Here is a 27,742-nt window from a genome sequence, read left to right as displayed (position 1 = left end):
TCATGAGGAAAAAAAATATTGCAAACATTTCTCAAAAAGCAAAACTCCCAGAGGTCTTTTGAGGTACATAAAGGAGTGTTGTTATTCATTCGTTAATGTTTTGATACATTTATTCTTGGAGTGGAACACAGAATAATGTCATTTTATTGTGAGGAAACTTAAATCCCCCGTTTGTCATTGCCGCGTCTTTGACAAAGTGCGAAATTGTGCCAGCATTTCTTTGTGTCTTCAAAAGCATCTTCCCAGATGACTTGTTTGTCTCCTTTGATCAGACGGGAAGTCCATTTCCACAGACGTGGTCGTCCTCGCCACTAATCTGGTGATCAGGGACACAAGACGCCACCACGGGGGGGTCTACGTCTGCAGGGCCAACAAGCCTCGCACCAGAGAATTTGTCACCGCTGCTGCTGAGCTGCATGTGTCTGGTAAGTGACACTTCATATCTCCAGTTTTTAGCCTCAAGTGAGAAAATAATTGAAGTGAAAACAGTGGTGTGCAACGCGCTGGTGCTGCCTGGGGTTAAGAGATTTGATTCCCCGAGAAAACAATCGACATCAAAGTTTTAGGAAGTTATAAAAGTACTTAAAGTAGCAGTAGAATCCAAGAAATGGTTCAAGTACGAAAATCCTGTAGTATTCTCGAGAGGGGCGTTAAGGGGAAAGTAACTAAGAGACGGGTTTAGTATTAAAAATCCTCAAATTATCTCAGGTGTGCCTACAGTGTTTGAATTGGCTAAAGTGGCACAAGAATGCAAGAGAAATGTTCATTATTACAAGTCCTGCATTCCTCAATGGTGGGCAAAATTAGCGCAAGTAACACTGGACTGCATCAGAGAGGCCCTTTACTAAAAGTCCAGTATTCATCGATATGGGGCAGGTTTTGCATAAACTCGTAAAAGTAACAATAGAATGCAACGGAACGGTCAATGCAAAAAGTATTGTATTTTTCTAGGGTGGGGCTCGAAGGGAAAAGTATTCCACTTGGAAGGGAATATAGGGGTTAAATTTTGCTAAACTAGCACTAGAACGCAAGTGAAGGGACTAATCCGGAAATATGTAAAATTCCCAAAGGTTAGCCCACCACTAACGTTGAATTAATGATATTCTGAGTTTTGGTTTAATCTGCTGTCCAATTAAGGTCCAGCAAGAATATCGAGGGAAGACCTTGCAAATGAGCTAATAATGAAGAGACAAGAAAGACCAGTCGCATTTTTGGATGAAGAAATAAAAGCTGTAGCAACACCAAATACAAAGTATTACTTGGCATTCATTACGAAAGAACATTTAGTCAATGTAGGAGATGTAACAGGGCAGCAAATAACTGGCCAGAACATTTGTTATTTTGCCAAAATTTCTTTAAGGTCAGAATACAGGCAAAACACAGCCCAGGAGTCCATCTTGAACAAATTCTAGGAGCACAAAACCAATAAAATCGAGAAGCCCCTAGAAGAGACAAGCAATACAGGAGGTCATATCTTAACTTCTGTAAAACTCGCCCACACTTAGCATTAAATTGATTAAATAGTTGAGATTACTCAAGATTCTTAAATGAATTAAAACGTCCAACTGTAAAATTTTACTCAATAGAGCAAATATAGCAGTTAAGATCGATAGTTGGAATTGATCGCCTTAGGCAATTAGTTTGTGTGTGACTAGATCTGCAGCAGTTTAAGAAAAATAAAAAAAACAGACGTGTTTTTCCAAAATGAGGCAGTTACTAATGGCTGTTTGAATGGCAAACTTGTAAGTTTATTAACGCTTCTTCATTCCCGTACACAGTTAAATCATTACTCTTTATTCAACAGATTGTAAACATAGTCAAACAGAAATAAATTCCAAACAGAATAATCTGCAATATAGCAGACTTGATGAATGGTGATATAGTAGGGCATGACTGTATTTACAATAGATTTCTGTTCCTAATGTGTAGTCATCACAGGCAAAAACCTCGTCCTTTGGATCATTTACCCATTTTTGAAAGTTTATATTTTTCACCAGCACCTCCAGTCATTCTTCAGCCCCCGGAGACAGTGTCCCTCTCCCGGGGAAACACAGCTCGATTCGTGTGCAACAGCTCCGGTGAGCCTGCCCCGGTGTTGCGCTGGCTGAAGAACGGCCGGCCGGTCCGTTCCTTCCGGCGCGCCAAGATCCAAAACCCCGGCGTCCTGCTCATCAACCAGCTGGCCCTTGAGGACGCAGGCTATTACCAGTGCATTGCCGACAACGCCCTGGGCAGCGCCTGCGCTACCGCCATGCTCACGGTCATCGTGAGAGAGGGCCTCCCCGGTCCGCCTCGACGCCTCTCCGTCACTCCTTATTCCAGCACTACTGCTCTGCTCACGTGGGAGAAACCAGAGTACAACTCGGACCAAATCATCGGCTACTCAGTGCACTGCCAGCGGGCTGCAGGTGAGCGTGTATACATACAATACATACAGGATGTACTTTATGTGGAATATCTGTGGTGTGGAGAATATCAGGTTTAGTAGAGGTGGAGTATTAATCAGAGTCAGATCTTTGTTAAAGGTACAATTTTTTGGTTATTTAAACCTCCATACATTGACTGTCTAACATGGACTTAGTATAAAAAAGTCATTTAAATGAAATGGTTTTGCCCAGAAAACGCCCTTCTGACAGTGACTTATGTTTGACCAAGTTTTGTAGCCACTTTGTCCATATTTGGCTAGGTAGGACCGCCTCCTTTCCTCTTATTGGTTGTTGCACACGTTTGTTATGTCATCAGTGCTGGCAGAAATTCTTCATCATGATATTAATCCAGCCATCCATTTTCTCAGCCACTTATCTTCACGAGGGTCGCGGGAAGTGCTTGAGCCTAACCCGGCTGTCAACAGGCAAGAGGCAGGGTACACCCTGAACTGGTTGCCAGCCAATCGCAGAGCACATAGAGGCAAACAGTACCACTCACAATCACACTTAATTGGCAATTTACAGTGTCCAATTAATGTTGCATGTTTTTAGGATGTGGGAGGAAACCGGAGTGCCCGGAGCAAACTCACACAGGCACAGGGAGAACATGCAAACTCCATATAGGCGGGGCCGGGATTGAACCCAGGACCTCAGAACTGTGGGACAAACGCTTTACCAGTTGATCTACTGTGCCGCTCCATGACATTAATAAGATAGAGAAATTTGAATGTTCTGATTTTGGGTCTCTCGACAGAAAAAAAATAGTCTGGAACTCAGGAACGGGTGATTTTAATTTGTAGTTTATATTTATAGTTTACTGATGCGCAACAGACAATATTGCATCCCAAATACTGCACGTAAAATGTTCATTTGAATGTATTACAAAGGCATAATATTTAACGTTCAAACTGATACGAAAGTTAACAATTATGAAAGTTGAGGAATGTTTAAAAAAATACCCGTTTGTCCCACAGTTGTACATTTTATGATAGTCTTCAATACTATACATTAATATGATATAGCTTCCCAGTGACAGGTGGCTTTGGCTCGGTTGGTAGATTTAATTTCCAGTGACCTAAGGTTCGACGGTTGGACTCCTGCCTCCAACTGTTTGCGGTCAAGGTGTCTTTGGGCAAGACAATGAACCCCAAATTCCTTCCATTGGTTCTGGCAGTGGCGCCACAGTGGACGACTGGTCACAGAGTCTGGCTTTACAGTTCTGATGACTGGGGTTCAAATTCAAGCCTTGCCCGTGTGGAGTTTGCATGTTTCCCTTGTACCTGCATGGGGTTTTCTCCGAGTACTACTGTTTCCTCCCACATCCCAAAAACATGCATGGGAAGTTAACTGAAGACTGTAAAATGCCCGTAGGTGTGAATTACGAGTGTGAATGTTAGTTTTTATGGGCGCTGCAATTGGCTTGCAACCACTTCAAGGGGTACACTGACTCCTGCCTTAAGGCAGCTGGGATACGATCCAGCACTCCCATGACCCTAGTGAGGATAGGCAGCTCAGAAAATGGATGGATGGTTCTGGCAGTTCCTTGCATGGCATAAACTTCCCTAGTGGCGCATGAATTTGTGACTGGAAATAGAAAAAGTATTATATAAGGGCAATACATTTACCCTTTATTCTTATATACAGTTTACTGTTTTATTTATAGTATTAATAAATTGTTTGGATATTTTATTATACTCTGTGTATGTACTTTGGATTTTTATTCCTTCCAAATAAATTATACTGAAAATAAAATACAGACAAATTACATTATGATGGATATTCTGATAAGTAATAGTCATATCGAATTTATTCTTCCGCCTCCAGCAGATTTTCAGCTTTACAGATGCCATTTGTGCTCTGCAGGTGGTGTGTGATGCGGTCAACACATCTACTGCGACGCACATTGGTTTCAGTCCTAGTAATTGGATGACAGCCAACTAGTGGAAACAAATAGTACTCACTTCAATTATCTCTCAGGCTCAGACAACGTGGAGTACCAGTTTGCAATGAATAACGACACCACCGAGTATCACGTGAAGGATCTTCTCCCCCACACCGCGTACACCTTCTTTGTGGTGGCGTATTCTCCCTTGGGAGCCAGTCACCCGTCTCTGCCCGTTACTGTCGACATGCTCGAGGACGGTAAGTATCATTGGGGTGGGGGGGCTGAATTTCAATTCTGTGACTTGCCTTTGTTATTTTTTGTTTTTTTTTTTTTCATCCTGGAAAGACTTGATGTCCTCATCTGTCTTCCAGTTCCCAGCGCGCCTCCTCAGCTGTCAATAGCCAGCACGTCACCGACGGACATCAGGTTGATGTGGCATCCGTTGTCCTCGCAGCACAGTCGAGGGGCCGTTACCAGCTACCGTATCGAGTACAGCTCTCTCGATAACGGTGAGGTGTTATGAGCGATGAGCGTCGTGGTTTATCACTTTTTATTCCTCTTTCATCACTCTCACCAGACACAAGTCGAAATACTTTGTGCATACAGCATTAGCTCTTTTGAATCAGAATCATATTGTGCGACACAATTGTTAGATCATTCGATGTCCCCTATGAAATTATTGCTTACTTTTACTTTTACTTTTGGTGACTCCGAGAGCAAAAAAAAAAAAAAAAAAATCCCCCCAAAAAATCAGCAGCTTCAAGAGTATTCTCTGTTCGAGTTCCAGTAAGCTAGTGTGCCTTACCTATGGAAATTAGAAATTTTAAGACTTGTTTCTACATGCTTACATTTGGTAATTTTATTTTTGTGGTGTGCCATGAAATTTTCATTATTTTTTTTTAGCCTAAAATATATGCCTTTGGGCGGCACGGTGGCGCAGCTGGAAAGATTTGACCTCACTGTTCTGAGGTCCCGTGTTTCATCCCGGACCCACCTCTGTGGAGTTTGCATGTTCTCCCCGTGCCTGCGTGGGTTTCCTCCGGGCACTCTGGTTTCCTTCGACATCCCAGAAACATGCACCATGAATTGGACACTCTAAATTGCCCCTAGGTGTGATTGTGAGTGCGGCTGTTTGTCTCCATGTGCCCTGCGATTGGCTGGCAGCCAGTTCAGGGTGTACCCCGCCTCCTGCCCGTTGACAGTTGGTCCCGCGACCCTCGTGAGGATAAGCGGCTGAGAAAATGGATGGATGGATATATGCTTTTGTTCAATAAACACTGGCCCAGAAGATCATATTTATTATTTCATATTTTTTTCACGAATAATCTTCTTAAATGACAAATATTGTACATTTTGTTGCACATTTTAATACATTTCTCAGGTCTCTTAATATCTGTCATTTGCTTTCATCAAAATATTCCCAAAAATCACAACACTTTACACACCCTACTACATCTTGTCACCTGAAATCTGCCCGTTTCTTCAGGGGCAGGTCACGTGTCACACAAGTATGCACCATTTTCTTTTTCTTTTCTTTTTGCCCAAAACTTCAGATTTCCAGCCTCTCCACAGTAAATATTCTTAGATTTCTGTAGTTCTCAATTAAAGAAGGCAGATTATCTTTGTTTTGGTTCAACGTAAAACATTTAAAAAACATTGCTTCCCCGTTTTCTGACATTAAGGAACAAACTAGTAAATTAATCCAATTTATTGATTCATCAACTCGTCTAAATAGTATAGTCATATAGAATAATCATTTATGGAAATAATTTGTTTGTTTGTTGCAACCCTAATCAGACCAAAAATGAGTACAACGCAAATGGGTCAATCCTTGTAAATTAGTCCACCGTGTTCATTTTCCCACAGCGGACACTATTTTCTCAGTGGAGGTGGCCGGTAATGAGACTCAGTTTACGCTCAGGGAGCTGCAGCCCAACCAGGCGTACAGATTGAGGATAGCAGCTGGAACAGGTGTCGGTTTCGGGGTCCCGTCCGAGTGGGCTCACCACCAGACGCTGGCCCACTACAATCATACCAGCCACCGCACGGGTAAGCCTTCTGACTTCAGACTTGTCATGTGAGTAATCCCACATTCTGGAGTGAAGATTTATGTATGTTTTTATGGACGAAAATCATATTTTATAGTGTTAGGTTTCACAAAGCAGCCTGGTGGTTCATGTCAGAACTTGTGAGAAGATTTTATTTTATTTTTTATTTTTTTGAACACACAGCGCGTACTTATCTCAGCGAAGACGCCATCCGAGCACTCGTAGACATTAGTCTGCGGTGCGAACAATGCACGCAAAACAATGTGTCTGCCGGGCTTGACGGGAATGGCAAACTATTCAGCGCGTGAGCTTGGCAGCCACTCAAATAAGATAAAAGGCCGCGTTTTAATTTGAGGGGAAAAAAAAAATGCCGCTATGTCAAGCTATTCATCTCAGGCGAGTGAGCATAATGAATGCGGGCATTTAATAACGTCAGTAAGAGTTGTCAATCAAGGAGGTGAACAGAAAACGTCAAATCATAGTGTGTTGACTGTGTGGGTTCTTAATACAAGAAATACAAATGGTTTATCAGTTTGTTTTCTGTCAAGGGGGACATTTTCTGCTGATTTTTTTTTTTTTTTAAATAGATTCTATTCAGGATTTTTTTTGTTTTTTTAAGAATTGCAATCTCTGTTACTTAGGTGAGGACACAAAGCTGATCTGTCCCACACACACAAAAAAGGTCCCATTGAAAAATGTAATATGTATCCAAACATAAACTGATGTAATCAATTTGAACTGCAGCAGAATTTCCCACCTTTTCTTCAAGAGTGACTGACTTCAGTCGCAATTGTAACTGACTGCCATTATTGATGGTGTCTAAGTAAAAATAACAGGTCCCCGCACACATTTTTCTTGTTCAATGTCACGTCAGAGTCTTTTCTCTTTCTGTCGAAAACCACACACTGTTTTCAAAACAAATTTTTTCAGCGTGCGCATGGATGCGTGTGGGTGTGGATGTGTATTTCTTCCTCAACTTCATAAAACTTTTTTTCTCAATCCACACCAGTTCATTAATGAAAATCCCCCTAAATCTATTTAAAATTTATGGAAGTAGTTCTTCAGCCTGAAATATATCAAATCTTAATGAACCCATGAGTATTACACATACTGGCCTTTAATTGGCTTTAAAAATCAAATTGTGAATATGAAATGTACATTTCAAACTGAAGTAGTGTTAAATGACTGCCTTGTTTGATGTTATACATATATACTTTTATTATTAATGATAATCAGAAAGGATTGATATATTTTAACTCCAGTGTTTGAGAAGGTCACATTGTTTTTGTGGGACACATCAAGTATATAGGTCAGTCTCATTACATTTGAATATTGTGGAAAAATAGTTTCAGTAGTTCGATTCAAAAAGTGAAATCAATTTACAATAAATAAGCAAATTATAGAATAAAATATTTCACAATTAAAAAAAAAAATTATCATTGTAGCTAATGGCTAATAAAAAAAAATCTCAAATCTGAATAATCTTTATATTTTGCACAATGAATCTCGATCAGTGATTTCCAACCTTTATAGAGCCAACACACATATTTTACAATTGAAAAATCCCACGGCACACCAACAAAAGTAAATGTCACCAAAAATGGATCGATTAATTACTGTATGTACTTCCTGCCAACTATAATAGAAGAGGATTTTTTTTTGTTCTGTGTGTCATTGTGCTTCACTGGCATAAATAGATGAAGAAAGATACATTATTTCTTGGAATAATTTTTTTTTTTTAGCAATTACATAAAATTGGATAACTTCCCACGTCACACCTGAAGAGTGCTCACGGCACACTAATGAACCCTGGCACACTGTTTGGGAATCACTGATCTAGATAACATGAGTTGCCATGGTGACCCTTATATTGCCCACTTAAGCCTTTAGGCTATTAGTGGACCTGCCTGGAGGCTAAAACAATCACATTCTCCCATGTACCCAGTGATGTTTGCACCCACTGAGCTGAAGGTCCGAGCTCGAGTAAGTACGCTCAACGTCACGTGGCAGCCCTCGCCCAATCACACGGCCGTCTCCGGCTACAAGTTATCCTGCCAAGAGGTGGACGCCGATGGGGAGAAGACGACGCAGACTCACGTAGTTAGGCTCCGCAAGAAGGCCAGATACCATCTCCTCACGGGGCTTGGTGAGTTGCTCTCATTTTGTTTCAGAACCTGGAAGATTCAGATAATATATTAATATACGTGTATTTTAATATATACATTCTTCACATAATGACTCAACTCAGCAACGTACCCTCCATCTTTTATATTTCATCAATGTCCCTCTGTTGTACTGAGTCCAGAAAAATGTACGTTTACCACATTCGTACTTGACAAGACCTTCCATTTCCTGTTGTCTCGAATTAGAGGTGGATTCCTTGTCGACTCAACCATTTTGAAAACCAAAATAAAAAGTAAAGCACACTTGGAGTGTTCATCATTTAGCTAACTTGACTTGTTTGTCATGCACCAAGGTCGCTTATGTTTGTCTCTAGAGCAGGGGTGTCAAACTTATTTTTTTTATCGCGGGCCACATTTGTAGTTACAGTTTCTGTCGGAAAGCCATTATGACTTCTTTTCCTTTCGGCTTGTCCCGTTAGGGGTCGCCACAGCGTGTCATCTTTTGCCATCTTAGCCTATCTCCTGCATCTTCCTCTCTAACCCCAACTGCCCTCATGTCTTCCCTCACCACATCCATAAACCTTCTCTTTGGTCTTCCTCTCGCTCTTTTGCCTGGGAGCTCCATCCTCAGCATCCTTCTACCAATATACTCACTCTCTCGCCTCTGAACATGTCCAAACCATCGAAGTCTGCTCTCTCTCACCTTGTCTCCAAAACATCCAACTTTGGCTGTCCCTCTAATGAGCTCATTTCTAATCCTATCCAACCTGGTCACTCCGAGCGAGAACCTCAACATCTTCATTTCTGCCACCTCCAGTTCAGCTTCCTGTTGTTTCTTCAGTGCCACTGTCTCTAATCCGTACATCATGGCCGGCCTCACCACTGTTTTATAAACTTTTCCCTTCATCCTAGCAGAGACTCTTCTGTCACATAACACACCAGACACCTTCCACCAGCTATTCCAACCTGCTTGGACCCGTTTCTTCACTTCCTTTTTGACTGAAACCACCAAAATCTTTAATTGACCCATCATATTCACACATTCGATTCATCAACTAGTTTTGGAATCAGAAATCAAGGGTAATGGGTTTTTCAACTATTGTTGATGTTTGCGAATACAAAAATGCTTGCAATATCTCAACCTCATCTTTTATGATATGACAGTTTGAAATTTTGGTTCAAATTTTAACGAAAATCATGAAAGTTGATACACATGATTTGGCTTTGTGGGCCACATAAAATCATGTGGCGGGCCGCATCTGGCCCCTGGGCCTTGAGTTTCACACCTGTGCTGTAGCAATCCAGTTTTCCTAAAAATGCCCAATAATTGCCGCTTGTAAGACATTTCAAACCTCGTTCCTTTTGATACGTTTGTGGTAGTTCCCGACCAAAGGTATGAAGTGAGAGTCTGGGCGTTCACCAAGCAGATAGATGGCTCAGCTGCAGTATGGAAAGGAAGAACAGAAAAGGCTGATAAAGGTAAGAATCTCATAGGAGCACAAAATGCCTGTGACCAGCCCAAGCTGTTTTCTCTGGCTCAAATTGAGTCACGCTGCATATGCATGTTTCACGCTCCACTACACAGATGTTAATCAAAATACAAAACCCTTTTCAATATTAAATGTACTTTTGTGACAAATATGCATTTCTGTTGGAGTAATTGTGATTGGCTGCCAACCAGTTCAGCGTGTACCAAACCTCCTCCCAGAATATAGCTGGGATAGGCTACAAACATTTTGAACAGATTTCTTCCCCCCACACACACGGAAAAAAGTTCGATAACTCAACCCTGTTTTCGCTTTCAAGCGTCTTTCCTGCCCATGCGGCCGCCGCCTTTGCCACCGAGCATCATTGAGGCACTAGCCAATGGCACCACGTCCATCCGGCTCCGCTGGGAGAAACCTCGCTTCAGCACAGTGCGCATCATCAACTACACGGTGCGCTGCAGCCCGGCCGGAACCACCAACGCCTCGCTGGTCACGTACCACACCAGGTGAGTCCGACCATCTGTCCTCTGTCACATTGTCACCTATTCGTCACAGCTGCTGGCGCTCGGGGTCGAGACAGCAACGCATTGTGTTTTAAGGGACTTTATGACGGGAGGGGGCCATCATTTTTATGAAAGGGATGCGATGATGTATGAGTGTTGCCAGGTAAAAAGTGTTCAGTGTTCGAGGCTGGATCAGATTGATGCACTAAATAAAAACTGTCAGGCCTCTGCGTTTTTCATCTTAGGTGACTTCATGAAAAAAACAGCCTGACTGACTTCTTATGGGTGGGGCCATGTGGCTTTTTGAATACTAATAATTTTAGCTGAAATCTTGCATCTTCTGTTATTATTACTGACCATCTAATACCGAGCATGTGTGGCTTTCTTACTTCGCAAGAGCTTCCATTTCCATATGAGGTGGGTTGGGCAGCTGATGCGGATGTTCTCCTGGATCCCTCCCACGTGAGGTGTTCTTGGCAGGTCCCGCTGGTAGGAGGGTCAAGGGAGAACCCTGGACACGCTGGAGAGACTTTTTTTCTCTCGGCTGGCCTGAGAACACCTTGGGATCCCCCCCAGAAGAGCCGGGTGAAGTGGTTGGGGAAGTTTGGGCTTCCCTGCTTTGGCTGCTGCCCCCTTCTCCCCACCCTGGATAAGCAGAAGAAAATGGATGGACTGATAGATATTTACCACATTGTACTCGGCAACCAGAACAACTAAGATAAAGTGTAATACCGTAATTCCTAGGCTACAGAGCCCACCTGGTTATAAGCATCACCTAGTACATTTTTAAAGGAAATACCATTTGGTACATACATATGCCGCAGCTGTGTAAAAGCCGCAAGTGCCCACATTGCAACCCACATTGAAACACGAGATATATACAAAGAAAGACGGTACATAGAGTTTAACTCTAGCGCCTCCGTGCTAACGCTAGCGACACGCTAACAGGGCCGGTTAAAAAAAACATACCGGTAAAAATCACTAAGACACTGCAGTAATACGCTAGCGCAGCGGTAACAGGGCCGGACCGGTAAAAAGTCACTTCCTCGGCACATATATTCCTCCGGTCTCACTCTTACCTTTTCTGCTCGAGAGCCCCCTTGCGGCTGTTAGAAAAAATGCACAAATTAGCCACATCACCACATGAACCGCAGGGTTGAGAACATGTGAAAAAAGTCGCGGCTCATAGGCCGGAATTTACGGTAGTTGTTGCTTTTACACCTTTCATTTACATATGCTTATCAGTCACTTCATTGGGTACAACTGAAATCAAATTGTTTTTTATGAGACCTGCAAGAAAAACGTCTGTTTTTATTTTGGTTACCAAGAGGGATTGCGTCAGTAAAAACTGTGCCAAACAAATATGAGTGTTCATCTGAGATGTTACGCTGTTGCGACCCCTAACGGGACAAGCCGAAAGAAACTTACTTTATTTATCTTGAGAAGAAAACTAAAGCACTGTATTAGAAATGGCAGTCAGAATTCAGTGTATATATAACCTTTCTGAAACTCACTTACAAAAACGAAAGTGACCTTTAATGTTTTGTACTTGACTTGTGGTGTGCAGTTCCGCTCAGGAGATCCTGATCGGGGCGCTGAAGCCCTTCACTCGTTATGAGCTGGCGGTGCAGTCCAATGCCGTGGATGCAGTGGGACCCTTCAGCGGCACCGTGGAGGAGTCCACCCTCTCTGACAGTGAGTCAAAAAAAGAATGGATTCACTTTAAATTGCACCCGTGAGCGTCCACACACAGAAATGCAGCAAAAAACAGTGCATTGGACGTTTGATTATATGTTTAAATGTAAATTAATATTAAATCTCATGCAGTGTACATGACAGTGTATATATTTTAATGATTTAGAGTGTGTTGTAAATAGTGGGAGATGTGTGCTGACTCCCTTTTAACATATTGCAATAAAACGAAAGTTTGACTTAAAAAAAAAATAAAACAAGAAAGCGAAATTGTTAAAATACAAGATTTCATGTTATAACTAAAGTTTAAAATGATTACTTTACAATAAAGTACCAGTAATTTATATATATATATCTCCAGGTTGCAGTCTTTGACTTTCTCAGTTCTCTGTTTTAAATGATGTAAGGAATATGAATGTAATTTTTTCTATTTTTCTTACTATTTTAATATTCCTGTGTTCTTGTATATCCTATGTATATATATACTCTGCTGTTAAAACTCCAAGTTTTCCCATTGTATGACATGTTCATGTACTCTATTGTTTGGACAGGGGTAATGCATTGTGTAGAAGACCATTTTGATTATTCTACGTAGCATTTTGATTGAAATACTAAAGGCTGATTTTTGTTATCGTTGTATTCGATGGCATCAGATGGTGGAGTCGTACCCAATATTTAACCAGTAATCAGTGTGTCAGTCAATTGTAGGCGATGAAATGAGTGTGTTCTAATGAAATGACCACAACCAGTCCCCCTTTTCATGAGCCCAAGCCTCTCTTCCTTTGCCTCCCATTGCCCCCCCCCCTTATTTTTTTTTAGTCTCCAGGCTGTACCCAGGTGGCTGCAGCACGAGGGTGCAGATGGTTGTCATATAACATGTCTAATCCCCCTCCAAGACAAAACACACACAGCTGAGAACCTTATTTATGGCTTTTAATTACCAACTACTGCCCTCCAACTCCCGTCCTCCTTTTTTTGTTTGAATTAGGGCCGTCCTCGCCGCCACAGGAGCTCCGACTGAGCTCCATTGACTCGTCCTCGGTGCTGGCGAGCTGGCGGCCTCCGCTGGAGCCCAACGGTGTCATCATGTCCTACAGGATTTTATATAGCAGCAACCTGAGCCAACCCGACCACATGTGGAGGAACCTCTCTCAGGAGGGTGAGGAAGAAACTGCTCCGGTTCCATGACAAGGAATGAGTAATAGTAATAATATCCATGCATCCATTTTCTTAGCCGCTTATCCTCACAAGGGTTCGTGGGGAGTGCTGGAGCCTATCCTAGCTGTCAACAAGCAGGAGGCAGGGTACACCCTGAACTTGTTGCCAGCCAATCGCAGGGCACAAATAGTAATAATAGTAATAGTAACAATTCGATTGACATTGTTTAATCAATTGGAGGAAAAACTCAACTCAATGTGTTATTTTAATAGTGTTTCAGCCCCTACCCTCCTGTTATAGAAAATCTCAAGCGTAGCCTCCACCTCCCCCTTAATAAAAACCAACCCATAATGGCTGCATTGCCCTCTCTGCAGTTGAGTACACAAACTGATGCCGTGCAAACAGGCAGAACCGTGAAATGCAAATGGAGGGGGGTGGGGGGGGCTTAATCTCCAAAAAGGGGGACGCTCCACAAAAAAAGTTTGCAAACCACCTGAACAACCGCACCTAACAGGAAGACTGAAATATGCATATTCTCCACTTGAAGGTCCTTGTTAAAATTCCAACCCTGTAACGTACTCAACTATTTTTATACAGGTACTAACAGTAATGCACATAATATAAATGATATCACACTTATCAATAATATGTCTTATTTCTCTACCACATAGGGGGCATCAACAATGTTGAGGTCAAGGGACTATCCAGTGGCACCCATTATTTTTTCAAGTTGTCAGCATCTACAGAGGTGGGAGCTGGGCCTTATTCGCTTGTGAAGGACATCCATACCCCTTCGGAACAATATGGTAAGTGCATTTCATTTCACATATACAGTTGAGACATATTTAATTTTTGTCACATTTTAAAACAATTCCCACTTGTCAGTGACAGGCAAAGATTTTTAGCTCTTGGAGTTGGAAGTTGATTCAGTACGCTGTCAACGGAATGAGGTTGTACACAGAGTGGCTTTACTTGTGAGCGTAATGCTATTGACCAAGTCACTAAAAAGTCTACTGGTTGCATTCAAAGACGCACACGATATCTGCATGGATGGAAAAATCCAAATATGGCGGCGTAACAACTCAGCTGATTAAGAAATTCGGTGTTCACCTTTCTGAAATGTACTTTTGGCGCATATCTTCTCCGACATGATCGCCATCATCTTCTTTATTGTGATTAACGCAGTTTGCAAACAATAACGCTTTTGCCATTTTCCCCCTCCTTCAATCAGTGTGCATCTTGCTTCCGGGTCCTGTCTCCTTTCCCCCGCATCGATGACGTATAGTATAGTTGTCCTGTATTTGTTCTGTTGAGCTTCACAGTGAACTCTGCCTTAGGTACAAGGCAGGTACAATTTGTACAAATACTGTAGTATCAAATTTAGAGGTCTGGCAGTGAATAAGCGGATACCCAAGGTAGGAAAAAAAAGTATTCACTCTTCAGCATTTTTTTATCCTTGAAATACTCGAGTATTCTTTGCAGCCAACCTAACACATTAAATGTTCCACACTAGTCCTCTTTAACATGAAGTGACAGTATTATGGTTGTGTTGGTGTCATGGGCTGCTGTGTTGGCGACGATGCACAAAAGATGGAAGTGGCATAGTTGCTGTGTGCATGTGTGGAGGAAGGTTTTGGCCATCTGTTTCCTCTCTTCTATTCTTCCAAAAGGAGAAAGCGGCATAAAGAAATATCAACGAAGGCCCATGAATTTTTGCAATTAAACTATGAAGTCTTGTCTTCGATAAGGGATGGGCAATCAATTTTTTCATTCTCTTTGCTGCCCAGACCGAAACTGAATGCGTCAATTTGTTGAACAAAGCATTTTTTTTTAAAGCCTAACAGGAATTTATGGTAGAATAAAAATTGCTGTACATAATAGCCTTGTGATTATCTGGGATTGTTGTCGTCGGGGTAAATGGGTAAAAATACCTCATGACTTAGTGAACAGATGTGGAGATGGTTGATAAAAGAGTCATTATAAATTACTTAATGATTTGAGTAACTTAATGATACTTCATGATTTGAATAATTGTCAATTATTTTGCTTCATCTGTATATAGTTGCAAAATGATGTCAGTAAATGGCATGGATAGAATGTAACCTTGCCATAAAACAAAAATACAAATAATTCTGCAGCAAATACTGCATAAATACAAATAAAAAAAATAATACAAATACACAATATATATTAGTATTGCTGTTTGTGGTGTATATATATATTAAAGTGCAAAATCCTAAGACAGATTGATGGATGATTGGGTCATAATCTTTGTCTTAAAACAAAAATAATGATGCAACATAAAAGTATTGTAAATATATTGTGAAAATGTTATTCTGTATTAACAGAATTCAAAATATGAAAAAAATAACTAATGACTACCCGCAACAGTTTTACCACTGGTGGTACACAGGCTCCCTCTGGTGGTACACTGGAGTCACACTGAATTAAATGTTCACACTGAATCATATTAGTGACTTTATTGAGTCCACTACAGTAGATGTACAGCTCAGTTGTATTTAACTTTTAAGTAAAATAGAATTGCATATTTGTATACAAAAATTCATGTAAGTACAATTTATATAAAACTTTTTTTTGTAATCATTATTTTTTTTTTAAATTTGCCTGCATTTAGCCACAATGCAAATGTTCAAATGCTGGCGAAATTTTACAGTGGCTTACAATAATATTTCATATATATAATAGCGGCGGCACGGTGACTCAGCTGGAAAGTGTTGGCCTCACAGTTCTGAGGTCCCGGGTTTGATCCCGGACCCGCCTGTGTGGAGTTTGCATGTTCTCCCCGTGCCTGCTTGGGGTTTCTTCGGCATTCCGGTTTCCTCCCACATCCCACAAACGTGCAACATTAATTGGACACTCTAAATTGGCTCTAGGTATGATTGTGTGTGGTACTGTTGTCTGTCCTGCCTGCCCTGCGATCGGCTGGCAACCAGTTCAGGGTCTACCCTGCCTCCTGTCTGTTGACAGCCGGGATGGGCTCCGGCACGGCCCACGACCCTTGTGAGGATAAGCGGCTAAGAAAATGGATGGCTATGCGATAGTAAAGGAGTAAAACCTTCGCAACAATATATTAATCTTAGGAATAATGGTGATACTTGGAGAGCTAAGAGTCTTCTTAGGTGAAACTTGATGTAAAAAGTTTTAGGACCGTTCTTATAAAACTCTCAAAACATCCCATGAATTCTCATCCATTATCAAAAGTAGTTTTGAGAATGTAACACAGTATGTATATGGATTTTTATAGTATGTACTCTATGTATATTTCTCCCATACTAATGTCTTTTAATGATCTTTTTAACAGAGCTGGACATCCATGCAGTAACGGGCATCATTGTTGGAGTGTGTCTGGGTCTCATTTGCATCCTCCTCTGCATGTGTTTCAGCTTCCGCAACACTAAGTCGAGGTAATGTAGCCGTGCTAAGACGTAGCAGTACATTTTACACCAAGACAGAGTAGAGTTGGGGTTGAAAAACCTTTACTCCCAGAATTCTCGAGGTGATGATAGCTGCTGTCATTGATCAACAAAATCATACATTATCAGTACTGATTCACACACTGGCCCCCTGCCACGCTCACTTGCCCTAACTCCAATCACATTCAGATGCCTTCATTACCTTGCAGACGGTAGGAACTTGTAACGCTCTAACACTAATTTACATTATAGGGTTGCCAGTACTAGCTACAGTATATAATTCTACCACCAATTTACATGACATAACAGCGAGGTTGCTAGTACTTGTTACAGTTGATAACTCTGGTATGTACAGTACTATGTAAACGAAAAATTAATAAACAAAATGGTAACCGGAGATATCAGGTTACTAGTTTGATACTGGGGAGGCATAAATAAGGGCAAAATACATGATTATAGATTGCTAACTTTAATGAGAAAACAGGTGATTGTTGATAACTTCCTTCAAGTTAACTTGAATCGTCATTGCGCATTCGTAAAGTTGGCTCGCTGACTACACGATTCAACTCCTTTTATTTTACATTTCGACCAGGTTGTGAATGGCAGTTTAAAACCAGGTACTGCGTGTTACACTAAAAACAGTAGAGTAGGACAGAGGCGCCCCTAAGTGGACTCATTTGTTTCCATTAGTTTTACCTCTGGGAAGGTTGCTCGTTGTTCCTTCGTGTTAACCAAAATGCCGGCTCATTGCATTGTTGGACATTGCTTGAACACTCGGAAGGATGGAGTTACCCTTCATAAGTTTGCAAGAGACCCGGTTCGTCGTGAAAAATGGATTGCACGGGTGCAGAGTACGAGAGCTTCGTGGGTTCCAAATAACAGGTAGGTGTGTATACAGCTACTAAAAAAATATTAGTTTGGGGCGGACCACGTAATCGGTCTCTCATAACGTAACAAAAGATCCGCATACAAAACATGTCGATGTGCGCGTCGAACGGCGTCGGGCTGCTGCGTCGCTTCACCAGCGAAGGCTGCGCTTCAGGCTCGCAGACGGTGGCGGCTCTTAAGAACCCAGCCAAGAATGCCTCACTCAGCCGCGTGCACGCAGTAAAGCGCCCCGGCTCAACGGTGTTGTTCATTGCATACTGCGGCGGCTACAAACAACCCCCTAAACCAGCACAGCTCGGCTCTGCCTCATCAGACGCGTGTGACCACAACGTAATAAAGCGCCCTGGCTCGACAGTGTTGTTCATCGTGTACTGTGGCGGCTATGAACAACCCCCTAAAGCAGCACGGCTCAGCTCCGTCATAAGCCACACTGGCCGGCTGCGATGAGCCGCGATGGCTCATCTCTGCCGCGGAAGTGGATCGGACGGGGATGCGGTTTGGCCGTCATCGCATATCATCTGAATATAGCTTGAAACAATAGTGTAATATTGCCCCGAGGGCTCAAAACAATAGTGTAATATAGCCCCGGTGACTTCACTCGGTTGTGTGGTATTGTCCTTTTCGAAAAGAGCTTCCGTGTCAGAAGGTACGTGTTCGTCTCCCAGAGTTAGGGTGCACCGCGGGTTTTCATTGGCGAATGTCTGGGTGACGTCATGGACGGAGAACGCAGCCAATATGGCGACCACTTAGATATCGTAGAATGACACTTCTGCAACTTTGCGCATGGATGACGCGCTTTCCGCTCACATTATTTTTTTTGTGTAGACATTGAAGTGAATAATCTTATGTATTTTTCATTACAATATCTATTTTAAAATGTTTACAGGGATGACATTTGGGCTTTAAACCAGGTAGTTCATCACACACAAGGACTAGTTTATCCATCATCATACACAAAGACCAGGTCATAAATCTTGGGCTACTACCATTCATGCAGTTAAATGTTAACACTACTACTCCGACTGTTCTATAGAGTTGTATGGAGTCCCCTTGACAGTTATCTCTTTTATCTGTGCTTAACTTAGGGGGGTATCTGGTGGCTTGGACTCCTCAGCCGCGGCCACCCACTACAGGAGAGGCGGGCACCCCAGTTCCGCCCATGCGCCGGAGTGCAGCGATTGTCACGAGCTGGAGACACTGATGCCCTCCACTGGCCAAGAATCTGGCCAGTTATCTTCAGAACCCCCCGAGGAGCAAAGCCTGACGGTGAGCAGACACTGGGGAGGGTCCGGACGCCTCAGCGCCTGAACACAAGGTCGAAACCAACTCTTTTCCAACGCTACTATTTCACCCATTTACTGCATTTTGGTGTATTCGGCCTTTGCAGGCCGCTTGGAACGGCTCCATCAGTCATAACTGGGCCAACAGAATCACCCAGTACAGAGACACCATCACCGAAGACTCATCGGGATTCACCGTTGGAAAACTCAACATGAAAAAACAAACGGTAGATGAGCACATAACGCAAGGCCATCAGTTGTCAGCCTCCCACAACAAGAGGAAGAGTCTTGGTGTATTTGACAGATATTGACATTGTTTCTGTTTGTGAATGACCTGACAGATGTTAGTATTCTTATACTTTTACTCTTTTTACTATACTTTACCAATACTCATTTTAAACCAAAAATTAACACTATGGTGGCCTAAAAGCATGGGTGTCCAACCTGTTGCCCAGGGATCATTTCTGGCCTGCTGCACTTTTTTTTGTGGCCCTCGGCATGTTATTCATTTTAATCTACCATGCATGTTTTTGGAATGAAAGAGGGAAGTGGAGTATCTGTAGAAAACTCTCACAGGCTCAGGGAAAATACACAAACTCCACACAGGTAAGGCCCGATTTAAACCCAGGTCTTCCGAACTACAAGGCAGAAGTGCTAACAAGTCTCCCACCGTACCGGCTGTAATAATAATAATAAGAAGAATGCATTATATTCATAAAGAACTTTTCCAGGCGCTTGAAGATGCTTTACACTTTCAAGCACTATTCATTTATTAAGCTACTTCTTTAGCCAGAGCTGCCCTGGAGCAGTCTGCCGGATGGCTGCCATTCTGTGCCTACAACCCCTCTGACCATCACCAAACATCCAAACAGATTTATCTGTAGGCAATGGGGCTTACGTCTCTTGCCCAGGGACCTGAAGACGTGCGCTTATGCGGGAATAGTAACCATAATGTGGAGATGTGATTCAGCTGCTGCCCAGTGCAGGGGTGAATCTCTTCACGTGGCCACCCCAAAATTCCTTTTAAATCCTCAGTTGTATGCCTGATCACCTTTAAAACAAATGTTTTTTAAAAATGACTATAATATAAACGAAGCTTTATATCATCCATCAGCTGGTGGATTTGTTTGGTAGCATGTTAAAGCGAGAACAAGAATGTTAAAGCGGCCCTTTTTCTTGATGTGGCCCTTGGAGGAAAAAAGTTTGGACACCCCCGCTTTAAGGAGTCAAAAAAGTGATCATTGGCATCGATTGTTCTGGCCCCAATGTGAGCGGTCGCAATGATTTGCAGTGATCCTGGATGTCTTGTCCTTCCAGGATTTTCCGAGCGCATCCCAGTCCAGGACCCAGGTGGAAGCCGAGGTCATCGTCCACTCACAGCTGTCCGACCCGGCTAACGTGAAGGCTAAGGAGGAGGAGCTAAGGAGGTTGAAGGACTCTGACGCTACCCGTAGACCCTCGATAGGCCAGACCGAGGAGAACCTTTCTGGTAAACAAACGTTGAGCCCGAGCCCGCAGAGTCTTCACCTGACAAATCCGGAGCCCGACTGCAACAGGCAGATAGAGGATGGACCGACGGAGGCGGTTTGCGCCGGACCAAAGCAGGACTCGGGGCTGACCAACGGCTTCCACTCTCCGAAGACGCTGTGGCCTGTGCCCAAGTCCGGGGAAAACGGGAACGTTCGACGATGCCCCTCAGCACAAGCAAACACCAAGTCTGGCGGGCTCACGCCGGTTCCTTTTGTCACTTCAGGCCTGGTCCACCCTACCTCAGTAGCACACAGTTACTTGTGCCCGTAGTTTCTGCATGCCAGGCTCGGGCAAAGGGAAACATTCTTACCGGGGACGATTGTGTAAATGCTCCTCATTGTCAGATTTCTTTTGTATTTTGAATCTGCGCTTTCACGATGCAGTCTATTTTTTGAGGGAGAGCGCTCGTTTTGGAAGGTATGCATTGAAACCATACATTCCTCTGGGCTGCGACATGAACAGAATTCAAGGCAGACCTCTCAATGCCAGACCCAAGACGGGTACCAAAATGGTAGGCACCAGTCCAGTGGGTCTAACTGAGGATCCGTGCACAATTGGAAGAATGTCCAGCACCTGTGTCTCTTTTTTAGCCTCATGCTGCCTCAGGGTCACATCCACACAACTGGAAAATGTGTCAATGTAGCTCAGCTGTTCTCACACACAGAACCACAGATGTTTGCAGTGTGGCATTTTGTGTTGCTGTGCGATGATTGCGTAAAACTTGGCATCAAATTAGCTACTGAGAACTAGAGTGGGCTAACTCAATTGAAGCAGTGCTTTAAAGTTTGATGGCTGAAATCAACTCTGGGGCATTTATACAGCAACGGTTACTTCATCCGGATATTTGTCATCCCTTCAGAGTACTGTTTATTCCAAATATCCACTAAACCTATCATCAAAGATGTTAAAAATTCACTCATACTTCAACATGCAGATGCACTGGCGCCCAAGCTAAAGCAGTATTATTTTCTGAATCTTCTATAAATCTGTGCAACTCTCATTCTGTGATATGTTTGCAGAAGTTGGAGATTGGAAGTGGTAGCTGGCCAGTATTCATCTGAAAATATATGCCTTTTTTGTCTGTGCTCAAAAATGATTCCAACGGAATTAGCCTATTCTAGGTTTCACTGGCCTGAATGCAAACAAGTAAAAAATTAGTTGTGCATCACAGCATCGGATCCCAATACTCCTAAACAGCTTAGCCAAGTTTTTTATTTACAATTTTATTTTCCAACACGTAGAATTCATACACCCTCGTTGGGGCATAGGAAAATAAAGTATTGGGGGGGGGGGGGGGAGTCAAAGTTACAAGAGTAAAGACGCATTGATACAACAAATTATATCACGGAAAGAGTTGTTATTTTGCAAAAATTTAATTTGAACCAGTCAAAAAGATCTTAATTTCCAAAAAAATAAATATAAAATTAAAAAAACAGATTGAGATTAAAATTGTGTTTTAGAGGGGAAAAAATATTGAACAAGATGTGAAAATAGTGTTAAGTGGCAAATGTGGTATGTCTCAAATTTAAACACCAATCTTGGAACATTGCAATATTTTTCTTCTATTTGTGAGATAAATCTTCATTTTAATTCGACTCTAATTCTAAGAACTTTATTTTCTGATTATTGAGATTTTATTCTCTATCTCAGAAGAATAAATGTCATCTTAAAAGATGTTTATTTTTTTCAAAAAAGGTTTTAATCTTATGGTGCATTTTGTAATTTTAATGTCAAATTTACAAATTTCCACCAAAAACAAGATGATTGCCTTTTGTGAACATAGAGATGTGTAAAAAAGTTACAAGAGTAAAAGTGCATAGTTTTGACACTCGAGTGTAAATTTCGAATGAGCACAGAGAAAAAGTTGAAAGTGGGCAATTCTAAATTTCCTTATAAAAAAAAAAGTCTGCTTGCAAAAATTATTACAATTTTGTGGGAAATTCAAAATTCTGTGTCCGCAATTCTCCAGGACATTGAGACTACTATATTCATGCAAGAGTATGTCTTGTTTTTGTTACATTATTACTTCCTCCCTCCTACCGAAAAAAAGAATGAAACATAATCTTATGACAGCAAATTAGTAATATTATAGGTTTGAAATGAAAGTCATTTCCATGAAAAAATTCTTGATGTCCTGATAAACTTTTACGCAACAACTTTAGTCTGGTAAAATTGAGACCATTCTGTCATGAATGACCTTTAAAAAAAAAAAAAAAAAAAAAAGTCTTATTTCTACAGAGAGAGGTTTTTTTTTTTTTTTTTCCAAAAAACATGTTCTGTGAATAGCAAAATTTCCATGCAAATGATCATCATCGTGATAACTTTAATCTCGGGAAATACATTGAAATGTACTATATGAATCTAAGATTTTGATTTTCTTTTCACAAGTACGACTTCTATTGTCTTGTCTCATTTTGTTTTTTTTCCATTGTGGCCCTAACAATACTTTTTTCACAATTGAATGTCTCATTTTGAAAACGTAAATGCGTTGGCAAAGGAAATTGGTGTCATTATGGGATGTTACTGCCATCTATATGTAACTATACGGGTCACGATCCAGCGATGCACTAAAATGTCCACGTTGTTTTACATGAAACCAGGGATTTGTTGTGTATTGGATTCAATTTCCAAAAGGAAAAATGAACCTGCTAAAGTTCCCGCTGAGCGAACAAATAGTTGAGTCGAAGAAGTATTAATGTTCTGCATTGTTGAAAAGAAAAAAAACCTACCATAGTTTCCGGCCTATATGCCACGAGTTTTTTTCACACACTTTCAACCCTGTGGTTTATGCTGTTAATTTGTGCATTTTTTTCCTAACTCTCCCGCAAGGGGGCACCCGAACGGAAAAGGTAAGAATGAAACCGGTGGAATATATGTGCCGAGTAAGTAACTTTTACCGGTCCGGCCCCATCAGTGCTGCGCTAGTGTGTTACTGCCGTGCGTCAGTGATTTTTACCGGTGTATATATATATATATATTTTTTTAACCGGCTCCGTTAGCACAGTGTTAGCGTTAGCATTAAACTCTCTGTGTCCTGTCTTTCTTTCGTAAATATCTCTTGTTTCAATGTGGGTTTTAATGTGGGCACTTGCGGGTTTTACACAGCCGCGGCATATGTATGTACCAATTGGCATTTCCTTTACAATTATGCTGGGTGAGGCTTATAACCAGGTGTGCTCTGTAGCCCGGGAATTACGGTACAACATTCTGACTCCTTATCAACCACACTACCTCACGTTTCAGGTTTCCAGTGTGCTTACGTTGCTTGAGTGTAGTTCGCAACTTTCAGAGGATTATTCTTTTTTGTCATTTGAACAAAATCAAGAAAAGTTTCTAAAACAAATAGTGTAGCTGTTTATTGAACGGACAACGTTTGTTAACATTTCAGCGCGCCATTTGGCCTTCAAGACTTAATTATTGCTACGTATTGCATTATGTTGCTACATCATGCTGGGTTTTTTTATGTTGCGTTTCATAAAACTGGGAATTTGGAAAAGTTTTGCCTCCAACTTGGAAAAGTAATAACTGATGTACAACCGGCTTCATTGTGATGTCAAAGTTTGAGTACATATCAAACAACGATTTTATGATTACTGTACTGCATCATCTGTATTATACTGTTTGCAAAAATTATTTTCATCACCATCAGTCCTAGTTTTCTGCATTATCGGATAGAATATATCTCTAACGATAAACAATATGCACATTGTAGTGTAGTTGGGGGGGGGGGGGTGGTAATTACTTTCAATGACACCAAACTTGGAATTTGCTTCATTTTATGAAAAATGCCTCTTTTTTTTTTTAATACAAAATGCAGCATTTGGAGAAAGGTGACTGCATATTGGTGTGATGAGTTGAAAACTGTTGAAATTTGGTGCTAATTAGCAGAAACCACAACATTTTGGGCTATTTCAGGAAAGTACTTGAATGTACAAGTGAGTATAATTCAGAATTGAATGCCCAACCAAGTTGTTTGTTCGACCTCTGACCTATTTGAAAATGTAAAATTGGAATTTATTCCAAGTTTGTGGCTGTTTGTTGATGATACTGGATATCGACATTCATCACAACCTGTTCTGTTTGGAAAGAGGTGTGAAAATGCTGCCTGCCATGATCGCCTGTATAAATGTTGACTGGCTTCCAAAAAATGATTACTTTGTTGTCATCATAGCAACTAGTTTTCAAAATCATCAATTTATGGACTGTATCGCTATTGTGAAACATCATGCTGATCGTCTTTTTTTTTTTGGTAGTTTATTTTATTTTACTTTCAACTAGTTGGCAGGCCCTTGGAAAATTGAATAGTACTTTGCTTTGCCCAGTCCAGTGTCAAATAGTTTTACAGCATAGTAGCACTACATTTTTAAGGGGGTAAATTCTCATGAGAATTTCATACCAATCTGTACAAAATTTCAGTCCCAGAAAACTTTACGTCAGCGGTACAAGTTAAAATAAATAAATAAAATACATTTTGGGCTATGGAAGGGTAAACAAATCTTGCCTAAATGGACAAAAGTGTATTGTGTCAATTTGTAACATCCATATCTACTTTTTTTTGTATTTGTCTATTTACATTCAACAGAGAGGTCAAACATTGCAACTTCTAAAGTGGAATTCGAAGCATAAACTTCCCAAGTTTTTAAGACTATCATCTAGTAAAGAAAGAAATGCAAGTTTAGGATGGTGTGAGCCATGTTGTTTTTTTAACCATCTACTTACTTCGCTATATTTTGTATTTTTAATTGATTTCGCAGGGCCTTAACATGCCCAAAAAATGAATAATATTTGCTGAGGACGTGCATCCATGTCTCGAACGCGATCCCGAAATCCAAATTAGTTGCATCTCATTTTAAATTAGCGGGGAAAAAATAGCCCCTGACACTAGTTTGTTTCAGAGATTGACACACAAATTCTATCTTTTCTATCATGAAAATAGACACAAAAAGGACTCAAGGTCCCATGGCCAAAACTCATCAAGAATTGGACTGTTTTGGCTTCAAGGAGCAAATTTACACCAATTCCAGGACTCGTACTTTGACAAAATTACAAGGGAAGTTTCCCGAAAAATTCACAGTCGAAACCGCATATCCTAGAAAGTTGGGCAAAGCTGAAAAGTCACGCACCCCACCCTCCCTCTTAGTTTTTCTTTTTTCTTTTTTTTTTTTTTTTTTGGCCAGTGCATTGAATTTCGAGCATTTTTTAAAATGAAAAATAAAGTGTAAGGGGTCATTTCAATTTTGTTTTGGTTTATTGTTTTTTTGAACTGGTCACATAATAGAATGTACAATTGACTTGCGTTCCTATGTTTGCTTGTATAATTGTGTCTACTTAAAATCTGGTAGTATACAGGATACAATAAGTATTTCCCAATGCAGTACAATTTACTTCTTTAATACATGATGGCAGTAACACAAGTGGGGGGAAGATTATTGTGTTCGGACATCACCTCGAAGCTCACTGTGCTTCAACTATCTCTGTCAGCTTCAGCTGGTACTGTACTGGTATTTTTGTTTTCATGATTGAGTTTATTCTTGTTTTTGTGCACAAAGCATTGACACAATTGTACCAAGTGTAGATAGATTCAAGATTGAATGTTCAAGGAATACCTCCAAGATAAAATCATGTAAAGTATTAAACATCCAAAAATGTGGAGTAGGTCCTTTTTTTCAGGTATATTTTGTTGAATTCAAAAATGCATACTCTTACTTCAGTCAAGCAGTGTAATTGTTTGTTGTCTCTAGACTTCTGTTGGATTTTGTACAAAAATGCAGCATAATTGCGTAGTAGCTAAAGTTTGAGCTAACTAAAGAACCTTAATGTGTGTGTGTGTGTGTCTAAATCTAAAGTTTCACAAAAACGTGCTACATTTGAAACGTGCTCAGTTGTGGTCCAGATGTACATAACTGTTTACGTGTTTGTGTAATTTCCTACAAAACCCATGTGAGCTCATTTTTGCATAGGTTTGTCACTCACAAATAAAATATGACAATGTCTGAATGATTCCTAGGAACCAAATTCTGTACATTGTTGATATAATTTCCACCATAATTCACCATTTCCCGAACCAAAAATCAATGCCTGCCTCAAATTGACGTCTCAAAAAAAAAAAAAACAAAAAACCAAAAAACAAAAAAAAACTGTTCAGATATGAAGAAACGGTGATGTTGAAAAGTGCCCAATGGGTGTTTCCCATCTGAAATAGAACATTCTGGAATTATATATATATATATATATATATATATATATATATATATATTCTTTTTTTTTTGTTTTATCTTGAAAAAAATATGTTCCATGGTAATAGCACACGCTTATCCATTCCCCGCAAAACACAAACCTCGTGAAAATTGGTTGAAAATAGATCAAGTTAGGAGTTCATTTCAACGTCCATGCATTTCCTTCGACGGGAACATCGACCTTGTCAATATGGCCGCCACGTAGCACGTCCCGTTTTGATCTTGCTACACAAAGCTGTTGTATCGTCTCCATACCTATGAACAGAACCACCAGCGGTGTTAACCCGAGTAAGCAGGTAAATCTTGATTTTCAAGCCCGACACAATTTGTGTGGAATTAAAGTGTTAAACTTCTTAAATTGCTATTTGTCACATGTCGGCACTGACTCGGAAGAGACCTAATGCGGAGCTATTAGTCAATAAACTAATTACACACAAATGGTAGGTATGGAAAGGTAACACTAGCTAATTAATTGAAGAGCAAAGAGGTTTTGATGCACTACGTGAAGTATCTTTTCCAAGATAGGCCGTGCTTTTCACAAAAGGTATGGGGCAGAAAATTTGTCATACCCTGAAATCTTACCAAAAATATTTAATATTATAGTCAAAACTAATTAAAAGAAAACGCATCAATGTATAGTTAACAAAATTGAAAATCTATGCGTCATAGTTACTGTGAGTACAAAACAGGATGAAAACATGGTCATAAGTTTGAGTAAAAATGACATATTTACATAGCTCAAATTTGTCATTGCAGTTCATTCCATTTAATCGTTCCTTCCAAAATTTTCCTTCACTTTAGTGGTTCACAACTGCATTATTTGGCGTGTACTGCCATCTATAGGCTCAGACATGTAACAGTGTAGTAACGAAAAGTTAAAAAAAAAAAAAAAAAATTTGAGCACGAGCTACATTTTTTTCACATTATTACAACTTTTAAGTTGACATAACTTTTCCTCACGACATTCCAATGTAATTTATTGGTTTCAATAATCTTTCTCAATTCCCCCAAATGAACAAATACAGTGCTAATAACCAACCAAACCACCTCAA

At 40.8% G+C, this 27,742-nt stretch overlaps 1 protein-coding gene and 1 long non-coding RNA gene across 3 annotated transcripts in view; one reads left to right on the top strand and one right to left on the bottom strand.

Moving 5' to 3' along the window:
* igdcc4 (immunoglobulin superfamily, DCC subclass, member 4) overlaps positions 1-21,693 on the top strand; it is a 72,052-nt gene extending 50,359 nt beyond the window's left edge. For both annotated transcript variants that reach the window (XM_061814560.1, XM_061814559.1), the window contains 15 exons: positions 273-425; positions 1,998-2,408; positions 4,404-4,568; positions 4,683-4,820; positions 6,178-6,360; positions 8,305-8,505; positions 9,863-9,961; positions 10,289-10,475; positions 12,040-12,167; positions 13,153-13,323; positions 13,994-14,128; positions 16,645-16,747; positions 18,730-18,910; positions 19,032-19,151; positions 20,242-21,693. In XM_061814560.1, the coding sequence (XP_061670544.1) occupies positions 273-425; positions 1,998-2,408; positions 4,404-4,568; positions 4,683-4,820; positions 6,178-6,360; positions 8,305-8,505; positions 9,863-9,961; positions 10,289-10,475; positions 12,040-12,167; positions 13,153-13,323; positions 13,994-14,128; positions 16,645-16,747; positions 18,730-18,910; positions 19,032-19,151; positions 20,242-20,724 (2,858 nt within the window). In that variant the 3' untranslated portion in view covers positions 20,725-21,693. The remainder of the gene's footprint in view (positions 1-272; positions 426-1,997; positions 2,409-4,403; positions 4,569-4,682; positions 4,821-6,177; positions 6,361-8,304; positions 8,506-9,862; positions 9,962-10,288; positions 10,476-12,039; positions 12,168-13,152; positions 13,324-13,993; positions 14,129-16,644; positions 16,748-18,729; positions 18,911-19,031; positions 19,152-20,241) is intronic.
* On the bottom strand, positions 8,398-27,481 carry LOC133498111 (uncharacterized). The gene is made up of 5 exons (XR_009794189.1): positions 27,424-27,481; positions 26,792-26,945; positions 11,991-12,161; positions 10,862-11,578; positions 8,398-8,533 (listed from the first exon to the last, which is right to left on the bottom strand). It is a non-coding gene; the product is annotated as an uncharacterized LOC133498111 (long non-coding RNA).
* Positions 27,482-27,742: the final 261 nt, after the last annotated feature.

Source organism: Syngnathoides biaculeatus, chromosome 3 (genome assembly GCF_019802595.1).
Source record: "Syngnathoides biaculeatus isolate LvHL_M chromosome 3, ASM1980259v1, whole genome shotgun sequence".
Classification (NCBI taxonomy): Eukaryota; Metazoa; Chordata; class Actinopteri; order Syngnathiformes; family Syngnathidae; genus Syngnathoides; species Syngnathoides biaculeatus.
The sequence above is the reverse complement of the archived record's forward strand: the minus strand, read 5'-3'. Positions and strand labels throughout refer to the sequence as shown.